This window comes from Pristiophorus japonicus, chromosome 23 (assembly GCF_044704955.1).
Source record: "Pristiophorus japonicus isolate sPriJap1 chromosome 23, sPriJap1.hap1, whole genome shotgun sequence".
Taxonomy (NCBI): domain Eukaryota; kingdom Metazoa; phylum Chordata; class Chondrichthyes; family Pristiophoridae; genus Pristiophorus; species Pristiophorus japonicus.
In genome coordinates, this window is record NC_091999.1 from 66,120,916 (window position 1) to 66,145,339 (window position 24,424).

Genomic DNA, 24,424 nt, shown 5'->3' on the forward strand with positions numbered 1-24,424 from the left:
AATTTTAAATAGCAGGGGAGTTCACCCCAGTGTCCATTTCACATATTTATCCATTAACAAACATCGCTAAACAATAGATTCTGTGATTATTATCACATTTATGGGAGCTTGCTGTACGCAATTTGACTCCACCTTTTCTACGTTGCAAAAGTTTCCAGACTTCAAATGTACTTCATTGTAAAGCGCTTTTGGACATACAGGAGGCAGAGAGTAGGGATAAATGGGTCCTTTTCACAATGGCAGTGAGTGCCTAGTGGGATACTGCAGGGCTCAGTGCTGGGTCCCCAGCTTTTTGCAATATACATTAACGATTTGGATGACGGAATTGAGTGTAATATCACCAAGTTTGCAGATGACACTAAGCTGGATGGCGGTGTAAGTTGTGAGGAGGAAGCAAAAAGGCTGCAGGGTGATTGGACAGTTGGTGAGTGAGCAATAGCTTGGCAGATGCATATAATGTGGATAAATGTGAGGTTATCCACGATGGTGGCAAAGACACGATGGCAGAATATTATCTGAATGTTGGCAGATTAGGAAAAGGGGATGTGCAGCAAGACCTGGGTGTCATCGTACATCAGTTGGCATGCAGTTTCAACAGGTGTTGAAGAAGGCAAATTATATGTTAGCCTTCATAGATAGGGATTTGAGTGTAGGAGCAGGGGGGTCTTAACGCAGTTGTACAGGGCCTTAGTGAGGCCTCACCTGGAATATTGTGTTCAGTTTTGTCTCCTAATCTGAGGAAGGAGTTCTTGCTATTGAGGGAGTGCAGCGAAGGTTCACCACACTGATTCCCGGGATGGCAGGACTAACATATGAGGAGAGACTGGATCGACTGGGCCTGTATTCACTGGAGTTTAGAAGGAGGAGAGGGGATCTCATAGAAACATATAAAATTCTGCCGGGATGGGAGAGGTTAGATGCAGGAAGGATGTTCCCGATGTTGGGGAAGTCCAGAACCAGGGGCCATAGTATAAGGATAAGGGGTAAGCCATTTAGGACTGAGATGAGGAGGAACTCCTTCACCCAGACAATTGTTAACCTGTGGAATTCCCTACAGCAGAGAGTTGCAGATGCCAGTTCATTGGATATATTCAAGAGGGAGTTAGATATCGCCCTTATGACTAAATGGGTCAAGGGGTATGGAAAGAAAGCAGAAAAGGGGTACTGAGGTGAATAACTTGCCATGAGCTTATTGAATGGTGATGCAGGCTCGAAGGGCCGAATGGTCTACTCCTGCACCTATTTTCTATGTTTCTATGTTTCTATTCCAAGGATGTGAAATTCGTTTCAAGTTATTTCTAAATGTCAACATTTAAAATAGTCATTGCAATAGGTGACTCATCGAGTCATTGTTTTAACTTGTTTAGTTTAAATGACTTGAAACTTCTGCGAAATGGATATCCTGTGAAATACTCGTCTGGTCAGAGAAGTTCCACTGATTTTGCTAACAGAATTTTCAGAACTGAACTTTTAATTTAATATTTTTCCTTTGATATAAATCACATCTGTTCTAATTGAACAAAACAAACACCGATATCACTGCGCCAGATATTTCCATTTCTTTGTAACCACAGTCAATATTCTTAAAAGTAAACGCGTGCTGTGAGTTCAAACTAATCAGATAGTGAATTTGTGGATCTTGATTTGCTGCCATTAACACTTCATGGAAACCAGTGATGTGTTTTTCTGAATAAATACAGAAATAGGAGTCCCATATTAGAGCATTGAACGAAAGAAGCACAATAAATGTTTCCCCTCCAACACAGAATAGAAATAAAGAGAGAGAAAAATGCAACTGTCTCAACGGATTCCAGCAACAATTGTTTTTTGGGATATTTCTAGTAGCTATAGGAGAATAAATTAAAGATGATATCCACGGTCAGAATGGGGAACAATTCTTGTCACCGTATATAGTGACAGCTCAAATGTATTAGTGGCGATTCCCTGTAGCCCCTCACTCTCTGCCTCTCGCTCCTATTCCCACCATCTTTCTTACCTCCAAAGAATGCGTCATTATCTTTACCTCACCATAAGAAGTCAATATCTAATAAAAAAATTCCCTAAGGTCTATTTCCAGGCCTCAACCCAAATTGGTTGGCTTGCAGAGAGGGAGCATTATAATAAAATATATCGTGGGAACTCAATGATCTGGGAGTTTTTGATGGGATTCCAAAGAGGGAACTTTACTCTGCATCTAACCGGTGCAGTTTCTGCCCTGTGAGCCTTTGGTGGAACAGTGCAGAGGGAGCTTTACTCTGTAACTAACCCCCTGTTGTCACTGCCCTGGGAGTGGTTGAAGGGATGGTGTGGAGGAAGCTTTACTTTCTATTTAAACCGTGATGTATCTGCCTTGGGAGTGTTTGATGGGACGGTGCAGAGGGAGCTTCATTGTTTCTCGACCTCTGTTGTACCTGCGCTGGGAGTGTTTGATGGCACAGAGTGACACCTCTACCCCAGAGATATCAGTGCAGCATCATACACATTGTATTTCTTTATTACCTTTTGGACATTATCACGTCAGCAACACCTAAACACCGGTTGACTTCATTCTTCAAAACAATGCAGCGTCATCATTCTGACTTATTCGCCTTAGCAATTTCAGTTCGACCTTTGATCCTCAGCCATACGGAGTGCTCGATGTGACCTATATAGACACAGCTAAACCCCAGGGTCTAGTGCAGTTACAACTGAGACAGGTACACTTGTAAGATAAACAGAGAGACGATGTAGTGCAATATAAAAAGCGGCAGGGTCTAGCGTAATATAAAGAGAGACAGCTTCTAGTGCATTAATATAAACAGAGACCTGGTCTAGTGTAATATAAACAGAGACCGTGTCTAGTTTAATATAAACAGAGACTGCGTCTAATGTAATATAAACAGTCACAGGGTATAGTGAAATATACGCAGAAACAGAGTCTAGTATAATATAAACAGAGACTGGGTATAGTGTAATATGAACAGAGACATGGTTTACTGTAATATAAACAGAGACAGTGTCTAATGTAAAATTTAAAAATACCTGGTCTAGTTTAATAATAAAAGAGACAGTGTCTCGTGTAATATAAACATGGGCAGGGCCCCTTGTAATATAAACAGAGACAGTGTCCAGTATAGCATAAACAGTGACATTTTTAGTGCAATATAAACTGAGACAGTGTCCTGTCTAACATAAACAGAGACAGGGACTAGTGAAATATAAATTAAGACAGTGTCTAGTGTAACATGAACAGGGACATGGTCTAGTGAAATATAAACAGAGACAGGGTCTAGTGTAATATAAACAGAGACATGATCTGGTTTACTATAAAGAGAGACAGGGCCTCGTTTAATATAAAGAGAGACAGGGTCTCGTGTAATATGAACAGAGGCGGGGCGTCGTGTAATATAAACAGAGACAGCGTCTAGTGTAATAGAAAAAATACAGGGTCTAGTGTAATATAAACAGAGACAGGGTCTGGTGTAATATAAACAGAGACAAGGTCGAGTGTCATAGAAACAGAGACAGAGTCTGGTGTTGTATAAAAAGAGACAGCACCCAGTGTAATTTAAAAAATGCAGGGCCTCGTGTAACATAAACAGAGACAGTGTGTAGTGCAATATAAACAGTGACAGTATCTACTGTAATATAAAAAAATACAAGGGGTAGTGTAATATAAACAGAGACAGGGTCTATTGTAATATAAACAGAGAAATGATCTAGTGTAATATAAAGAGGGACAGGGTCTAGTGTAATATAAACCGAGATAGGTCCCGTTGTAATATAAACGGAGTCAGGGTCTAGTCTATTTTAAAGAGACAGGGGATAGTATAATATAAACAGTGACAGTGCCCAACATAACATAACAAAGGATATCGTGTTGCAATAATAACTAATACAGGATCTATTGTATTATAAACAGTGACATTTGTTAGTGAAATATGAACTGAGGCAGTGTCCAGTGTAATATAAACAAAGACACGGACTAGTGAAATATAAACAGAGGCAGTGTCTAGTGCAATATAAACCGAAACAGGAACCAGTGAAATATTAAAAGAAACAATGTCTAATGTAATATAAACAGAGACAGTGTCTAGTGCAGTGTTCACTGTGACAGGGTCTAATGATTAAAACAGATGGTCTAGTGCTGTGAAAGCTGATACAGAGCCTATCATAATATAAACAGGGACAGGGTCTAGTGCAGTTTAACTGAGACAGGATCTACAGTAATAAAATAGATCACGAGTCTAGTGCTGTAATAACTGAGTCAGGGCCTTGTGCAATATGAATAGAGAGATGATTCAATGCAGTTATAATTAAACAGGATCTAGAGTAATTTAAACATACAGAGTGTCCATAGTAATTTGATAGCACTTTCCAGCCATGCAAATCTTTATGTCTGTCTCTCTGTCTATCTGTCTGTCTGTTGTTCAGTCATTCGTTCGGTCCGTTGTTCCGTGCATCCGTCCGTGGATTCATACTTCTAACCATCTATCTGTACTTCTATCTAATATTACACTAGACTCTGCCCCTGTTTATATTACACTAGACCCTGCCCCTGTTTATATTACACTAGACCCTGCCTCTGTTTCTATTACACTAGACCCTGTCTATGTTTAAAATGTACTAGACCCTGCCTCTTTCTTATTACACTAGATCCTGTCTCTGTTTATATTACACTTGATCCTGTCTCTGTTTATATTACACGAGACCCTGTCTCTGCTTATATTGTACTAGACATTATCCCTGTTTATTATTACCCTCTACACTGACTGTTAATATATTACACCAGATCATCTTTCCTTTTGAAATGTATATTGATTTCACTTTTTGAAAGTTATAATTGAATCTGCTGCCATCACCGTTTCAGGCACTACATTCCAGGTTATTACAATTCGCAGCATAAAAAAATCTCCTTATTTCAACACTGGATTTATTTTATTAATCATCTTAAACTTTGTCCTCTGGTACCGATACCCCTGCCGATGAAAACCCTACCGTACTATCGACTCTATTAAACACTTTAACAATTTTGAAAACCTCTGTTAATTTCCCGTCTTAGCATTCCATGCTATACGATGAACAATCCTATCGTCTCTCGTGTCTACAGAACTAAACTCCCTCATACCGTGCACCAATTTCCTCTGCATCCTCGCCAAGTCCTCAATAATCTTCCTAAAGTTTGGCTTGAAATAAATGCAATCTTTATTTGCCCTTCAGTTATTTCTAAGGATACATGTGCTCTCTTCAAATTTGACTGATTGAGCAGTAATCTGAGCATTAGTTGTATTGTTAAAAGTGCTGTTACTTGTTTGGACAATGCAGACACTGACTGAAATGCTCAGCAACATCGGCCTCTGCATGACTCATGTTTCAATATTATCACTGTCGCCATCTGCTGATAAACGACATCTACTGCACGCCCCAAACTTAACTTTAACCATGATTCATTATTCCACTCACATTAACTTACATGAACGTTTACCCAGAGGATTTTTTTAGAGCAAACCACAAGAGGTGCACAGGATCAGGAAGTATTAAGGGCGGAATTACCAACATTATTGTTGCAAATTCATTCTATCTATCTATCTATCTATCGATCTATCTATCTCTCTATCTATCTATCTATTACAGGGTAATTTGCGGTACTGTTACTCCAGCTGACTGCTGCTACTGACATGGCATCTGAGACATTTGATATAATTCCTTTCCAGGGATATGGGAACAGTTACACACTTTTACACAACGAAAACATTAAACTTAATTCCAGTACTGTTACTGCTCAGATGTGTATATAAACAGGCCTTTTGACAATGTAAAGGTTTTGAAGTTGGCTTCCAGCCAAGCGGTCAGTAATGAGAAAACAAACATTTAATGGACTGCACAGAACGCCAGATGCTTCCTGTAAATGACATTGGGTGTTCGAGGCTCGCTGACGGCAGCTGCTGGGTTGTTGCCAAATACTGTGTGGGTCAGATTAGCGTGAACATGAATGGGAGAAAGTTGGTATCTACCTATTTTAACATTAAATTATTCAGTAGCACATTTAAAACAAGAAACATTTTACATGCTATTATATCTTGAGAATAATTTTCCGTAAATTCCATTACCGCAATATTGTAGAATGGGATTAGAAAATAATGAATTGATCCACAAGGTATCTAATGAAAACTGTTTCCAAATAAAGACCATTCTAGATCATTCTGTCCCTTTATTCTGTAGAGCATGGAGTGCTGGAGAGAGGTTTAATGACTGACCCCACCCCACACTGTAATAAGATTCGTGCTATTCACAAAGTTAATAAACAGAGATGGAATTGGCTTGAGTCCGCTGCACTTACTTTAACATTCTCATATAATTCTACGCCTGATGTATGCTTACTACTGATTAGCAGCCGCGCACTGTGCGTTGTAATTTGAGATGATTTGGGTCTGTGAACTACCCCTCATGTAGCCCGGCTACCAATGGATAGAGAAATGCCCTGATTCAGATCAGTTTCAGCGGGAGATAAAGCATTTATTCCTAGAATATCCTGCAACATACCGCTGTGTCCTGATAGGCCGTGCATCTGGTACCCGTCCCTGTTACACAGTTGGTCGCTATTAAAGTTAGCTGCAAGGATTTGGATGTCGAGGTGTCCTGATCGTATTATCAGTTCTGATTCCCAAGCTTCTCTCATAAGATGCTGATCTGAAGCCGGCGGGCCAAACTTTCTTATGTCTCTCCGTCACCTCAATCCTTACTTATCAGGCAAGAAGACTTATTTTACAGCGAATTTTAAAAGAGATGTCTTAGGGTCACAGACTCTGGGGCAGTTAGTGAAATGCAATTTGTGACAATTGAATAATGTGAGGTGTGTAAACCTATCACCAGACACAAATTGTGTAGCTTTAGTCATCCATTGTTTGTAGAATCACATTAGCCATCTCCCGCACTTGGTTACATAGAATGATAACAATTCAGATTACAGGGGATATTTTATTGGTACAGATGCATGGGAGATGGAGAAACACAAACTGGCAGTGTTTTAATCCGTGATAATGTAATTCAATCTCAGGGATTCACGTCCCCTGTAAATCAGTAAGGAAAGAAAGGGATTTAATTTACAGTCCAGATGTGAGTCTATTCTGTTGGTGACGTGAAAGGTGTGACGTGGATCCAGAAACCGCCTCTATCAGGGAATCAATGGGCGGCGCCTGTAACCTCGCCCCCATCTCCCGGGTATTTAACTGCCGGTCACTAGGACCGCAATACAACAGTCTGGGAGAAGGTTTGCTCAGTGAGTTCTTGCCGGAACCATTTACCACTCATTGCCAGGAGGATGAGGTCGGCGATATCTCTCAGTCTGTTGCTGGCTTTCTTCTCCCGTGAGTAGGTTTTATTGTCCAATCTCTCACTGTTACTGTCTCAGTGTTAGTCTCTCTCTGGAATGTTTCAGAGTCAGGAATCATTTCACCAAGATCGATCCTCGGGGTTTTTGATTCTTTTTACAGGTGTCCAGACGGACGTGGTGTTGACTCAGCCCAAGGCAGAGACCAGGATACTTGGAGACTCCCTGAGACTGACCTGTAAAACTGGCGGGTTCAGTCTTAATTCCACCTACATGTACTGGGTCCGAAAGGTTCCCGGACAGAGCGTCGAGAGCCTGGTTAAATATTATAGTTCATCGAGCAGCTATTACGCCCCAGGGATTGAGAGCCGATTTACTGCTTCCAAAGACACTTCAAGCAACATCTTCACGTTCGACATGAATAACCTGAGGAGCGAAGACACCGCCATCTATTACTGTGCAAGTGGGACTAACGCCTTGCACCACTGGGGACAAGGGACCATGGTAACGGTGACTGCAGGTAAATAACATTCACTCATTCATTAACTGTTGTATTTGTGTCTTTATTTTATATTTCTGTTTATTTTAACATTTATTTCATTCACTGAAACTTGCATTCGGTGGATTTTGTATTGAGCTTTTTTTCAATGTTCAATGTGATTCTGCTGCAAAGGGAATATAGAATTCAACAGTTTCTCCACAGAAAATGTTGTTGATGTGAGTTGAGGTACATCTGCTGACGAGACTGTGTGCCTGGGTTACTTTAAATACTTTATGGTTGTTACACTGTTTGACGTTTTTGCAATGTTTAATCTCGATGACCTCTATTACTGCAGTTTTTACTGATCGAATGCAAACATTGTGTTTAAATGTGTTTGAAAGAACACTGTGGGCACAAAACTGAATGCTTCGCGCTCGGTAAATAATCTTAAGGATTTTAAAGTATTTTTGTAAAAATTACATTGTCATCTCATGTACTGATGTAATGTTCCCGAACGCTCAGATTCAATACGTGGTGTTACTGTAATTAAGAACTGAAAAATAAACCAATTTCAAGTTGGAACAGATTTAAATTAATATTACTAACATTATTATAATGTCGTAATATCACCCATTATTATTAATAAATATGCTATAATATCAACATTAATGCATTTAACATGATCTGTCTGATCACACTTCTGCGGCCATTATTTTATATTTCTGTTTAATTCAATCATTAGTTATTTCAGTGTTAGGCGGGTTCGGTGATTCTGTATTGAGACATTTTGCAATGATACATTTGATTCTGCTGAAAGGGTTTATGGAATGAAGGGTCTGCTCCATGAAAGGTTCTGTCGAGGGATTCCGCCCCACAGTGATGTGATTTAGTGTTGATTTGCTGAGTAGAGTTTGTGTCTGTGTTACTCAGGATACTTCGAATTTGTGAAACTGCTTGACGTTTCTACAATGGTGATTATCAGTGACAGCGGGCAGCAGCAGGTTTCTGATCAAATGCAAACACGATATGTTTTTGAAACTGTTTAAATGCAGATTGTAGACAGTGAACAGGAAGGTTTTAGAAATCAGAATTCATTGAGAGGTATTTTAACCTAAAAATTATTGAAGTTATAATTATGTATTGAACTATTAATTTATGTTTACAATGCTGATATTTACGGTGTGAAGTATTACTGTAATTACCAGCTACATAATTGGCAAGTTTTCAGGTTGTAGTTCAATTAAATGACTATAAACCAACCGATTATAATGCGATAATATCTTCCAATGTTATCAAAAAGGCTATAATATCAATGTTAATTTACTTAATATTATTAGCTTTTCAAAATCCTGCCCTACCCTGGGCTCTATTAACGGGAGCGGAAACGTTTAGAGGCTGGATACAGTTATTGATTATGCGTGCAATTATTTCACTGACAATATATTCATTCCACCGTTGTGTTCAGTTTGATTCGGTGTTCACTTGCTTGCTACTCCTGTTTACACAGATGACTGAGAGAGTGTATTAAATTATAACTTAAAACCATGTTGTAAATTGCATTTTGTCAATTTAATATATCTGCCGGGGTCAGAAATTCTTACTGTGCAGCCGAAATTTGTTATTGAATCAATAGTGTGTGTTGTTTGATAGCGATAGAATTATCACTAATCTAATCTTAAACAGTTTGCAAGACCAAAGGCTGAGAGACAGGCGTCGCTGGCAGTCAAAGAATTGTTCATGAGATTATATTTAAATTTAGGGCATTTTCAGACTGCGTATGGCTGGAGACTATCAAATTATCCATCGAAATTCAAGCAGATTAATTTACTTACAAATGTTTCATCTTATTTTGAATGTAAAACCACACCCTATCTGCCAAAGTGCTGCTGTATACGTGATAGAACCGTAGAAAAAAGCACAGATCATATCTGAGAGATATGCTTAATTCCTATTAATATTAAATTGATGAACAAAGTCTCTCCTCCATTTCCTCATTCAATTTCAGTGCCGCAGATGGTCTGAATAAATTATTATCTCCAGTTTTACACTGACCATTCTGGAAACTATTTTCAGGAAGTAGTAGAATATATTTAATCATTAATTTGCGGGCATTGTGTGAATAACAGGAGTGAACTATAAAAGATTGTCTGTGTTATTAAATAGTGGAGGCTCTGCTACTGACTGCAAACTGCACGAGTAGGATTTAATTACTAAAACCATTTTTGGGTGTGTTAAGATTGAGGAGAATATTTCAGCTCGAGAGTCCAGCATTGGTAAACAAAGGTTCACAGCCCAACGGAGTTGTGACCCCGGCCTGACATTGAACTATTTAAAATAGTCCACTCCTAAATCCATCATGAGAAACGTCCTCTGAGAATAGACACAGTTTATGCTATATCAGAAACATGCAGTGTTTAAATGTGTCGGTAGAGAGCGGACTGTAGTAGAACTGCGTGAAAATTGTCAATTATTCAAATGTGATTCGAGTTAAGTAAAAAGAATGTATTTTTCTGATTGTATTTATGAATTAATATGCTGCTTAATATTTTAATATTGATGAATTGTTTGCTAAGTTAATTAAACCCTAATATATCACAAGTTACCACGCAGAAAACGGTTTGAAAATTATTATTAATGAATTGTATTAGTAAGGCTGAAATTAAACACCTTAATTTAAATTCAAATGTACCAGTTATGTGTGCTTCTGAGGAGCTAACATGAATATTAACTTAGAATTTAACATCAGTGCTAATTCATTAAACATAAATGATCTCTTGCAATTGCGTTGCATACTGGTCAGTATTACAGTTATTAGATAATCTCAGGGGTTGGGGAGAATGTTTAATTAATTCCTAAATTAATTTAGAAAACATTGCATTTGTTTAAGTTCGGCAGTGCTGAATTCGATAAGGTGTCGCTGCAGATTTTAGTGAATGAACTTTGTTTTTGCCTCGATGATATTACAGATTATATTTACTGATGAAACTATATCAAATCAGTGGGTGATCAGATTAAAATGTGTATATCTCCTGCATTGTGATATTCTTACTCTGTCACTGAGTCCCGTGTGATGCGCAGCAAATTCCCGAGCAATGTGAATTATTTCCAGAACTTGTTTTCAGGGAAATTAATTTTTACACGGTTTACAAGATTGCAGACAGAGGGGGAGAAATGGCTGGATGTTGAATAGTTTCTGAAATTATTATCAGGTTAATTTCAAAGAATCTGCAGAGTTGAGGTGGTTGGGAATTGACAAGATATCAATTCGAAATCAAACAGCTTCATTGAAATTAACAGATTGAACTGGTCTCTCTGCCTGGAGCACCATTGTGGCACCGTTTGTATCTGTTCTGTCTTTGTCCGCCTGCTCACTGTGTGAGAATCAGGAGTCTTTCTGCCTGGTTCTTAAACTTGTGTTTTGTGATCTTGTATTGCGGGGCATGTCATTTGAATCGGTTATTTGAGAAACTTGTATATGTGAGAAACTTGGAGATTGACTTTAAGAATGAAGAGGCGCCTCAGGAATGAGATCAGTAACCCAGATTGTCACAATCAGAAGGAGCAGTTCAGAAACACAACGGGAAGACTGGAGAAGGAACTTTAATCACTTTCTAACGTGGCTGTACATCCCCTGGGCGGGTTTGATGGGAGAGTGTAGAGGGAGCTGTACTCGAGAACTAACCCGTACTGTACCTGCCCTCGGAGTGTTTGATGTGACAGTTTATAAGGAGCTTTAGTCTTTATCTAACCTGGCTGTACCTGCTCTGGGAGTCTTGATGGGACAGTTTAGAGGCAGGTTTACTCTCTATCTAACCCGTGCTGTACCTGCCCTGGGAATGTTTGATGGGACAGTGTAGAGGCAGCTTTAGTCTGTATCTGACCCACGTTGAACCTGCCCTGGGAGTGTTTGATATTACAGTGAAGAGCGTGCTTTACTCTGTATGCAACCCATGCTGTACCTTTCCCGGGAGTGTTTGATAGGACATTGTAAAGGGAAATAAACTCTTTATCTAACCCCGTGCTGTACCTGCTCTGAGAGTGTTTGATGGGACAGTGTTGAGGGACTTTTACTCTGCATCTAACTCGTGCTTTATCTTATCTGGCAGTGTTTGATGGGACATTGCAGAGGGAACTTTAATCAGTATTTAACATCTTAGTTACATGGACGTGGAGTTTAATTGGCACCTTCAATATAGATTGATCCTTTATTTAATCAGCGCTATAGGTGAGCTGATACGCTTTAATGGAAGCTTTTCTGAGTGTTTAATTGTGCTTAATCCAATTGATCAATTTGATAACGCATTTTATGGGCAGACATTTCATAGCACATCTCTGCCGTACTCGATCTGGGAATCTTTGAGTGGACAGTATGGATAAGGTATTACTCGGTGTACAATCATTGCTTTGCCTGTCCCGACCCACAGGGCAGTGTAGCGGGAACTTTGATCTATTTTCTCCTTGCTGTATCTGCATGAGAGTGCTTGGTCAGGCAAATTTCAAGGAACCGTTAGATGCGTCTAACAGATAAACTGCGAGTGCTGGAGCCAGATATATATAATAAATCGTCCCATTGCCCAGATTAAGCAATGCACATTCATTGATGTTTAGATTCTTTCTGAAAAAATACCCAAGTTTTAATGAGTTAGTAAAGTTTTAACACTTTGAGCATCAGATTATTATTGAATGTGATTGGCCTGACCCTCGGCTCACTTTCAGAACAAACAGGAAGTGAATAATGCTCCAGAAAGCAGCGCATGTTTGGAACTGTTGGGAGGCTGCAAGTTATTTTCACAATTTAAATGGAAAATGTCAAGACTCCCGCTCCAAATAACAGTAATGAGGACCTCATGTTTCGAACCATTATTTTGTCCAATTCTTCCTGAGAAAGGTTAAAATCAGGGACAAACTGTGACGAGTTGCAGCTATTGGCCGGGGTCACAACACAAGGCACACAGTCCCTGAGCTGCAATTGTATGAACTATCTAAAGAGATAGAGTCTATTGTGTCCCTAACAGGGATGACACTGCACACAGGGAGGTTAAAGTAACAGTGACCTCAGTCTTTATTAAGACATTCCATTGTGATGAACAGACCTTAGGAGCCGGCTTATATACAGTGCTCTCAAGGGATGCTGGGATCCCTCGGGACTTCAGAGAATACACTCCCTGGTGGCGGAACATGGGAGTGCATGCTTTATCGATAAACAACATCACTCCCCCGCAAAGTCAAGGTGAAAACTATTGACAAGGTGAGGCGGTAGGGAGCCTTTCTTTCGCTGGTGGACCACCTCGGTACAAATGTCTGTTCTGGTGCGATGATTGTGCCTTCGCTGAGGTGGCGTGTTGTTTGTCCTGCAGGGCTGTTGGGTGAGCCTGGACTTGCTGGGCTGTTGGGCATGATGGGTTCGATTTCCTGGTCCGTGGTGGTGTCGTTGATCTTTGGGTGTTTGTTGTAGGCTCGAAAATGGTGGTGTCTGCTGTGAGTTGTTCAGGGCAGCCTGTGAACCAACCGCAGCCTCGTTTGGTCCAGGTGCTTTCTGCAAATTTGATCATTGTCGACAAACACTCTACTCCCTTCTTTAGCTATCACCATGCCCGTGATCTGGCGGGCCGTGACAGGTGATTCATCATTTTCAAATGCTTTCTTGACCATCAACAAATCTGCGGGCTGTGCCGCCATCAACAAGTTTGCACGCTGCGCCATTTCCACCCTCGTGGTGGGCAATGTTAGCCGACTGAGAGCATCCGCACAGTTCTCGGTGCCTGGCCTGTGGCGGATGGCATAGATATATGCTGATAGCGCGAATGCCCACCTTAGGATGCGGGCTGAGGCATTAGTGGTTATCCCCATGTTTTCAGCGAAAAGTAATATCAGGGGCTTGTGATCGGTTGCCAGCTCAAATTTGAGGCCAAACAGATGTTGAAGTATTTTCTTCACCCCGAAAACATGCCTCTTTCTCAAACATGCTCTCGGCCCTCTCGACCATAGACAAGCTCCTGCAGGCATAGGCGACAGGTTGCCACATCCCCACAACATTCGCTTTTTGTAATACGCACCTGACTCCGTACGGCTACGCATCACATGCTAGCACAAGTCTTTTACACGGGTTATAAAATACAAGCAGATTGTTGGAGCATAAAATGTTTCTGGCTTTCTCAAAAGCAATTACGTGGTTTATTCCCCATACCCAGTTCACACCTTTCCGCAATAATACATGTAGGGGCTCTACGAGGGTGCTTAACCCCGGTAGGAATTAACAAAACAGTTGAGGAGTCCAAGGAACGAACGCAGCTCCGTGATGTCTGTGGCCTGGGCGCGTTCACGATAGCCTCTGTTTTGGCGTCTGTGGTCCGACTGCTGTCTGCAGCGATCTTTCTCCCCAAAAACTCCACTTCTGTTGCCATGAAGACGGATTTCGTCATCTTCAGCCGCAGCCCGACGCGATCCAGTCGCTGGAGGACGTCCTCCAGGTTTTGTAGGTGCTCGACGGTATCCCGACCAGTGACCAATATGTCTTCCTGAAAAAGCACCGTGCATGGTACTGACTTGAGAATGCTCTCCATGTTTCTCTGGAAGATGGCTGCAGCCGACCTAATTCCAAACGTGCATCTGTTGCAGATGAACAGACCCATGTGCATGTTGATGCAGGTGAGGCCCTTTGAATACTCCTCCAGCTCCTGTGTCATGTAGCCGAAGTCAGGTCGAGCTTCGTGAATGGCTTGCCTCCTGCCAGCGTCGCAAATAGGTCGTCTGCTTTGGGTAGCGGGTATTGGTCCTGTAGCGAGAAACGATTAATAGTTACTTTATAATCGCCGCAAATCCTGACCGTGCCATCACTTTTGAGTACTGGAACAATGGGACTGGTCCACTCGCTGAATTCCACTATGCAGATAATGCCCTCGCGTTGCAGCCTGTCCAGCTCGATTTCCACTCTCTCCCTTATCATGTAATGTACGGCTCACACCTTGTGGCGAATGGGTCGTGCCTCTGGGACCAAGTGGATCCGCTCCTTCACGTCGGAAAAATTTCCAATGCCTGGCTCAAAAAAGGAAGGAAATTTGTTAAGAACCTGGGTACATGAGGCCTCAGCGACATGTGATAGCGCTCGGATGTCATCCCAGTTGCAGCAGGTTTATTCTAGCCAGCTCCTTCCAAGCAGTGTGGGGCCATCGCCCGGGACAATCCAGGGTGGCATTTCGTGCATCGTACCGTCATAGGTGACCTTGACCATGGCGCTGCCCAGGACAGTGATAAGCTCTGTAGTACACATTCACAATTTCGTGTGGATGGGGCTCAGGGTTGGTCTTAATGCCTTGTTTCACCACAGTCTCTCAAACATCTTTTTAATCATGATGGATTGGCTAGCGCCAGTGTCCATTCCATGGCTATGGGTAAGCCATTCAATTTTAGATTTAGCATTAGAGGTGGACATTTCGTCGAAAATGTGTGCACCCCGTGTACGTCAGCATCTGCCTCCTCTCTCTGAGGCTCGAAGTTGCATTATTCCACCATGTACCGATCTTCCTCTGCCACGTGGTGGTTAGCAGGTTCTGCAGAACTTGCAGCTCGTCTGCAAGCTTGTTGGAGGTGCCCCACTGTTCCACAGCTCTGGCAAATGTACCCATTGAAGCGGCATGAATAGGATGAATGGAAGCCTCCACAATGCCAACAAGGTGTGAATTGCCTTGCATTCATCCGTTGTTGCGGACTCTGAGTCATCAGGGTCACCTGAGGTCCACTGGCAGTTTTAGACTTGTGTTTTCTGCCCTGTACATTTTTGCTTGCAAACACAGTTCCAGTTAATTTATGGATATTGATAGCACTTGTGTGCTGAGAGATATGTTTGGTCTTATCACTGGTGGACATAAACGCCTGTGCTATCGCAATGGCCTTACTGAAGGTCTGTGTCTCTGCAGTGAAAAGTTTTCATAGGATGGTCTCGTGGCCAATGCCCTGTACAAAAAAGCCTCTGAGCCTTTGTTCCAGGTAGCCATCAAACTCACATTGTCCTGCAAGTCGCATTATCTCGGCGATGTAGCTCGCCACTTCCTAACCTTCGGATCGCTGGCACGTGTCGAACCGATACCTCGCCATTCAGCACCCTCTCCCTTGGGTTAAGATGCTCCCCAACCAGTGCACGCAGCTACTCATATGACTTATCTGTGGGTTTCACAGGAGCCAGAAGATTCTTCATGAGGCAATCGGTCGGTGCCCCACAGACCGTGAGGAGGACCGTTCTCCTTTTTGCAGTGCTTCCTTCTCCATCCAGCTTGTTGGCTACAAAGTACTGATCTAGCTGTTCGACATAGGCTTCCCAGTCCTCACCGTCCGAGAACTTCTCTAGGATGCCCACAGTTTGCTGCATCTTTGCATTGGATTTGTATTCTCGTCGCCAGTTATTTTGTTCCTGACAGAGATGAGACTGCACACAGAGAGTAACAGTGAGCTCAGTCTTTATTAAGGCAATCCAGATTGAGGAACAGTCCTTAGGGGCCGGCTTATATACAGTGCTCCCAAGGGATGCTGGGATCCCTTGGTACATCAGGGGATGCACTCCCTAGTGGCGGAAGATGGGAGTGCATGCTTTACAGATACACAACAGAGTCAGCCCGCAATAAGTCATCATTGATAATAGCATCCGGTGGACTAATTTGCGCCAGATTGCTAAGATCCCTTTAATTTAAATATCCTCTTTCATTATAATGAAAATGCAAATAGATCTGGTAGAGGTGTCCAAAATATGAACGTTTCCTTCCATTAAATCTAGAAGAACTATTCCCACTGACTCGTGCAGAATAATAGCATCTCACAGCACTGAAAGAGACCATTCGGCCATCGTGCCTGTGCCAGCTCTTAAACAGCCGTCCAATTGAGACCACCTCGCCAGGGTTTTCCTTGTAAACGTTTAAATCAGTCCTCCTGTAGTACATGACGAGCTGCCTGGTGCTTTCCTGAAAAATCCTACCCCCTGTGTGAAAATATTACCCCAATTTCCCCTTTTGATCTTTTGCCAATTATTTTAAATCTGTGACCTTTGGTTACCCACCTACTTTCCACTGAAAACAGTTTCGCCCTACTAGTTCTATCAAAACCTGACATAATGCTGAATATCTCTTCTACATCTCCTTTTAACCTCTGCTCCAAGGAGAACATCCCAGCTTCTCCGATCTCACCACATAACTGAAGACCGTACCCCTGGCATCATCCTGGTAAAAGCCACTCCTGTACACTCTCCGTTGGCTTGATATCCTTCCTACATTGTGGTTCCAGAATTGTACACAACACTCCAGCTGAGGCCTAACCCGTGATCTGTAAAGGTTTCGCATAACCGCCTTGTTTTTGCAGTCAATGCCCCATTTAAAAAGTCAATTATCCTATACGCTTTCAAAACAGCCTTACCAGCTTGCCCTTTCACTTTGTAAATATGTACATCCAGATGTCTCTGTTCGTGTATCCACTCAAGACAGTACTATTTAGATTATACTGCCTCTTCATGTTCCACCCAAAGTGCAGCGCTTCAAAATTATCTGCATTAAATTGCACCTGCCATGTCCCGGCCCATTTCACTGGTTCGTCTGTCTGTCTCCATATGAAGTCTGCTGCTATCATGCTCACTATTGGCTACTTTCCAAGGTTTTACATCATCTTTAACTTCGAAATGGTATTCCATATACCCTAGTCCACGTCATTTTATATAACAAGAAGAACAAGGGGAAATGAAATGGGCCATTTTAGGATAAATTTCCAGTTAAGCGAATTTTGGAATGGCATTTAATTCGGATTATTAACTGAGTGGGAGGAAGGAGGAAACTCAAGAGACATCCACTCAAAAGTTTGGGATAGAACCCAGATCACAGTGCGCTGGAGGATATCACTCTCCCTCAAATGCTGAAACGGAAAGGGAGTGATTCGAATCAACCTCGATTTATCTACCGCTTCAATCTTAGAAAGTAGACTGTGGAAATGCTCCTGTTGAATCCTGTGGTTGTACAGTTTTGAGCGGTTTGGCTGATTACCTAAGCAGGAATTCGGCTGTTCCTTTTGAAGTGCAGTCACTGTTGTTTTGTATGGATGCGCCAGAGGCAATATGCACAGAGCAATTTTCCGCAAACTGCAACTAAATAATGACCAGATTTGGTGCTGATTGAGAAATAAATGCTGGCCGAAATAGCAGGAACAGTTCTCTGCTCTTCTATGAAGGATTCTTTATTGAAGAAATGTGTAAAGGTACGTGTTTTGTAATGTGATAGAGCTCGGTGATAGAGAGGTGTGTTCCTGACCAGGGCATTGACAGGTGCTTATGATGGAACTGACAGAAGCTCAAATGCCCGTGTAGTCCTTGATGGGAAAATGGTGGAATTACTTTATTCTGCAGTCAAATCTCGAGTTGTTTGGTTCTTTTATAAGCATGGATTACAGAGTCTAACTTGTTCAATGGGCCATTCCTTCCCAGTAACACCGTCTTCCCCCACCCTCTACGCCCTGCTCTCCTCCTGTGAACAACCCAGCACCGACGGCACGGTCACGTACGGCTGTTTGGCAATGGACTACTCCCCCGAAATCACCAGCCTTTCCTGGAAGAAAGATAAAGAGCTGATCACCACTGGATTGAAGAGCTACCCGTCAGTGCTCAACAAGAAGGGAACCTACACCCTGAGCAGCCAGTTAATCATCACCGAGTCAGAGATGGGGAGCAGCACAATCCACTGCGAGGTACGACGCGGTGTGACTGTCTGGAACATCAGAATGCCAGGTTAGTGGTGTGGGATACATGGCAAACTGTGATAAGGTGAGAAGGTATGTTCAACTTGTATAGAAGTTGCGTTAGACCATACTTAGAGTATTGTTTACAGTTTTGGTCCCCATATCACGGGAAGAATACTGTGTACAATGCTGTCTCCATATCACACTGAGAATACTGTGACCAGTTCTGGTCTCTGTAAATAGCAGGTTACTGTTAGTCTGACAGCATAGAATCTGTTAAAATATAAGGATACTTTGCATTTCTTAATCATGTACTTTGCAAGCAATGTCAATAATATATCTTCTATTGAATGACCAGAACCGGCCATCGTCCCTCCAACTCTTCTCCTCACGCTGAGTTCCACTGAACAAATCACCAGCAGCAGATATGCAAGCGCCGTGTGTTCAATCATCGATTTCCAGCCAAAGCCACTGACCGTGAATTGGCTGAAGAGTGGACAACTCCTGGATTCGGGTTTCGTCACCTCTCCGGTCTTTGAGGTGAATGGGAGCTTCTCGGCGTCCAGTCGGCTGACAGTCCCTGCCGGGGAATGGTTCACCGGCTCGATCTACACCTGCCAGGTCACTCATGAAGGGGTCACGCAAAGCCGTAACTTCACCAGATCTCAGGGTAAGAGGCACAATCCCGGGAGGTTCCAGACCATTCTGAGCGCTGATCTCAGTCACGATTTTTAATAGATTTAGTAAAAAGCGCACAACTATTCCTAATTTCTAATCATGCAGTTTGCGTATACTTGTGATACAAAGTTGCCTTGACACAGCGCCTTCAGCGACCTCAGACTGAAGCAAAGCGCTTGCCAGCCAATGAATTAAATTGCGAAATGTGGTCACAGTTGTAATGTACAAAGTACGGCAGTCATTTAGTGCACAGCAAGCTCCCACAAACAGCAGTGTGAAAATGGCCAGATTTTTTTGTAGAGTGATGTTTTTTGAGGGATAAATATTCCACCGACACCAGGGGCAACTCCTCTGCTTTTCATTGAACTAGTTCCAGGGGATGTTTCACCTGAGAGGCCAGACAGATCCTCGGTTAAAAACCTGATCCGAAAGCTGGCACCTCCGATAGTGCACCACGCCCCAGTACTGTAATGGGAGACTCAGCTTACATTTTGTGATCAAGTATCTGGAGTGAGATTTCAACCCACGATCTTCTATTTCAGGATTCCTCATTTTTCATGATTTAATAACCTCACCAAAGAAACTTTCCCGCTGCTCTGATTTCATGCAGTGAGTGAAGTGTCTTAGTCCCAGGTTTATCCGGAGTTGGCTGATCATACACGGAGCGGCAGTCGACGTTTGGAACCATTTACTGCTAACTGTCCAGGAACCGCATGCTAGAATGGGCATCTACCCTATTCAGATGGGCTCTGCACCTCAGGAAGTATATACCTGTCATGGAGGCGGTAAAGTGCAGGATTACCTGAATGATACCAGGGCTAATAAAGTAAAATGATGAGGAGCCGAGTATAGAACATTAAGAGGTGATCCAATTCGGATGTTTAAGTTGATAAATGGAATTGATGGAGTAGTTATAGAAACATTATTTGCTTTGGTGGGAGAGTCGATAACAAGTAGCATAACCTAATGATTAGAGCTAAGCCGCGCAGAGGTGATGTCAGGAAGGATTTCTTCACAGAAAGAACAGAGCAAGTCTGGATTTCCCGCCCCAAAAAGCTGCTGGTGCTGGGTTTCAGTTGAAAATTTGAAAACTATGAATGACAGATATTTATTAGGCAAGATTATCAAGTGTTACAGAACCAAGGCGTGAAGATGGTGTTGAGTGTAGATCAGCCCTGATCTAACTGGACGGCGGGACAGGATTGTTCGGCTGAGTGGGCAAATGCAGGACAGGTTAGGTGTGTGGTCTAATACATAGCAGATGTGGTATAATAGAGATAATTGTGAGATTATCCACTTTGGTTTAAAAACAGGGAGGCAGATTATTATATGAATGGTGACAGATTTTTGACAGGGGAGGTGCAACGAGACCTGGGTGTCATGGTAAATCAGCTCATTGAATGTATTCAAGTAACAGATAGATAGATTTTTAACGAATAAGTGAATTAACGGTTACGGGGAGTGGGCAGGTAAGAGGAGCTGAGTTCGCGGCCAGATAAGCCATGATCTTGTTGAATGGTGGAGAAGGCTCGAGGGGCTAGATGGCATACTCCTGTTCCAAATTCTTATGTTCTTATGTTCTTATGTCATTGAAAGTTGGCATACTGGTACAGCAGGCGGTGAAGAAGGCAAATGGTATGTTGGCCTTCATAGCGAGGGGATTTGAGTATAGGAGCAGGGAGGTCTTATTAGAGTTGTACAGAGCCTTGGTGAGGCCACACCTTGAGTATTGTGTTCAGTTTTGTAACCTAATCTGAGGAAGGACATTCTTGCTATTAAGGTAGTGCAGAGAAGGTTCACCAGATTGATTCACGGGATGACAGGATTGACATATGAAGAAAGACTCGATCGACTAGCATTATATTCAATGTAATTTAGAAGAATTAAAGGGGATCTCATAGAAACGTATACAATTCTGACGGGATTCGACAGTTTATATGTAGCAAGAATGTTCCCAATGTTGTGAAAGTCCAGAACCAGGGTTCACAGTCTAAGGATAAGGGGTAAGCCATTATAACCGAGATGAGAAGGCACTTGTTCACTCAGAGCGTTGTGAACATGTGGAATTCTCTACCACAGAAATTTGTTGAGGCCAGTTCGTTAGATATACACAAAAGGGAGTTAAATGTGGCCCCCTACTGCTAGAGGGATCAAGGGATATGGAGAGAAAGCAGGAATGGCGTACTGAAGTTGTATTTGCAGCCATGGTCATGTTGAAAGTTGGTGCAGGCTCGCCGGCCGAATGACCGACTCCTGCATCAATATTCTATGTTCTATGTTTCTATGAATGGGCCCTTCCTGTTCCTATATTGCTAATAATGCCGTCAGGTCAGATTTCATTCTGCCTCTCTCTCACCAGACAAAATAAATGCTCAATAATGACAGAAATTAACAAAGTATCTGAAACCATTACAAATTATTCCTCACCACAAAAGACCCCTTGGAACGCCATTCTCCCGATATTGCACTTCTCCTCTGATGCGGGCTGTGACTGGTTCCTACTCATTTTCACCGCAACAAAAATCGCTGCAAGAGACCAGAACATTAACTTTGTTTCCTGTTGCCGCTAAAATTCTGAATTCATTTGAAACTGATTTTGAACCAGTTTAATATTGGTGCAGAGCTCTTGAACTTCGGGCTATTCATACTTCAGATATTATAACCAGCCGCGATGCGTTTAGATGCAAGGAACTCCAAATGGATGTAAAGGAGCAAGGGATTTCAGGAATGTGCTATTCAGTGCCTAACACAATGACGCACAAATATATTCGCATTTTACACCGGGTATGTGCTTCACAGCCCATTACAGGTGGCTCTGGCTGCAAATAAACGCGAAAAGTTACAGATCTCCCGGAATCGTTGCCAATTCATTGCCCTTCCAACAACAGCGAGAGATTGAAATCTCAAAAATGATTTATTCACCTTGAAAGAGTTAAGGCTAAGTATTGGTGTCCTGATTCTGAAGATGCAGCTTTTCCTGACTTTCATTCCTGTTTCGCAGTAGATGTACCATGCAGCGATTCAAAAATCACTCTTCGCCCCCCGTCACTGGAACAGGTCTTACTGGAGGCGACGGTGACCTTAACCTGCGTCGTGTCTGACGCTCCTTATGGGCTCACCGTGTCCTGGACCCGAGAAAAGGAGGCTTTGAAATCAGAGATTGCCGTCCAACCCGGAGAGGATCCCAACAGTGTGATCAGCAACTTAAACATCTCGACACAAGACTGGCTGAGTGGGGCCAAGTTCTACTGCGTGGTGAGCCATCAGGATATGCCGAATTCTCTCAGTGATTCCATTCACAAGGAAAAGGGTGAGTGGGGAGATTGTTGCAATAAGTGAGACACTGTGACTATTTCCTGTGCATGTGAAAGAGCCAAGTCATTAGATAAATTGCTTCATGGACTACTCTCAACATTCAGGTTGGCAATTCCACGAATTCAGCATTCTGGGACCTGGCATTATGGATTTAAGGGGAAACTGTTTAAGTCCGTGAGCAGGAAAGGAATAGAAGGGTCTGTTATTAGGGTTAGATGAAGTGAGTCAGGAGGAGGCTTGTGTGGAGCATAAACACCAACATAGACCAGTTGGACAAATCTCATTTTCTGAGCAGTAAATTCTATGTAATTTTCCAGCCCAAGATTTGAGAGAGAAAGATTATGTTCCCTCTGCTGCGGGATGGAAAACCAGAGAGACCCCAGAGCGGAAAAGGAAAAGTGTTAGAATCCAACGCAGAGTCCATTTATCTCACATGTAACCATCGGAAATTGGCTGAATTTAAATGCGGAAGGCAAGTTGGAGGCGGTGGTCTCACAGGCCACCTGGGAAAACGGAAGAATTGGAAGCTGAGTGAGAAGGTCATGGATCGCAGGGGGTCGATTAGGCAGGGACACTGGATCTTAGATGTAGGTGTAAGGGCAATTAGCACCTGGAAGCAGCAGTCCCCCGCCTCGCTATAACTGCTGGGATTTACTCAGTGTGTCAAATCCGTCCAGCGACAGTTAAACACCAAATGGAGGTTACAATAGAGGATTCCAGCCTCATTTTTACATAATATTCAAATATAATATTACAAATGTAATATTTATCAGTAGGTTAAAATGACCACCATTGTCTCTGGAACTGTCCATTTGATTGGCCTTTATTGTAACTGTTCTACAGTGAAAGATCCACGGGAACCAGCCGTGTCTGTCCTTCTACCCTCGGCAGAAGTAATCTCCGCTCAGAGGTTGGTGAGCCTCACCTGCTTAGTGAGAGGTTTCTTCCCGCGTGAGATCTTTGTCAAGTGGACCGTCAATTACAAACCAGTGGATTCCGGCAACTACAAGAACACCGAGGTGATGGCAGAGAACGGCAGCAGCTCCTTCTTCATGTACAGCCTGCTATCCATTGCAGCCGAGGATTGGGCCAGCGGCGCCTCTTACTCCTGTGTGGTGGGACATGAAGCGATCCCCTTGAAGATCACCAACAGAACCGTCAATAAATCGAGCGGTAAACCCAGTTTTGTGAACATTTCCCTTGTGCTGATGGACACGGTCAATTCTTGTCAATGAGAATCTCTCGATTGCATTTCAGTTCTTAAATAAAAACCAATAAAGTGCTTTTCTTCCATTTGTGTTAAACACACAGCCGCTCAATTTCCTATTTTTGCCAATGTGAGGGCTGTTTATATGAAGTAGGGTGCTTGCGGGTCTCGGGTCCATCATAGGCGGTCCCTCGAAACGTGAATGACTTCCTTCCACTGCTAAAAAGGATGAGTTCACAGGTGTTTCAATGAATGACCAAATATTCCGGATTCCAAACAACATCTTTAAGTGTGAAAGATACCTGTGCGTGAATTTTTTTAACGTGTGGTGGCCGATGCATCCCAGCTACCACATGGACTTGACAGAGCTCGGCCTTGGTCCTGTGGCAAGGATTAAACAGACGACTGGAGGCCAGCTCTGGTGCACGCAGTGCAAGCTGGCCCATGCTGCCCCTGAGCCCTCGCCACTTCTGGGACCCGAAATCGCGCCACTCCTGAGCCCAGATCACATCCCTCTGCAAACTCTTGCCACTCCTTTGCCCGACCTGTCCACTCCTGCTGTATCTGCCCGCACTGCAGACATACGTCGCCCTCCTGCAGCAGCATGCGCTGCACATGCCGTCACACGCTACTCCCTCCAATGGCCCCGGCCTGCTCATGGTCTTGCAAGACGGGTCCACGCCGATTTCCGAGCTGGGCCAGAGCACGCTAATCTCTCCAATGGCCCCGG

General features: G+C 42.8%; 1 gene segment (V, D, J or C); it reads left to right on the forward strand.

The window, feature by feature from the left end:
* LOC139235587 (Ig heavy chain C region-like) overlaps nt 1–23,722 on the forward strand; it is a 130,719-nt gene extending 106,997 nt beyond the window's left edge. Inside the window, 5 exon segments of the C gene segment in view lie at nt 7,473–7,829; nt 18,244–18,543; nt 18,853–19,164; nt 22,177–22,482; nt 23,331–23,722. Of these exon segments, the coding sequence occupies nt 7,473–7,829; nt 18,244–18,543; nt 18,853–19,164; nt 22,177–22,482; nt 23,331–23,722 (1,667 nt within the window).
* The last annotated feature ends 702 nt before the right edge of the window (nt 23,723–24,424 follow it).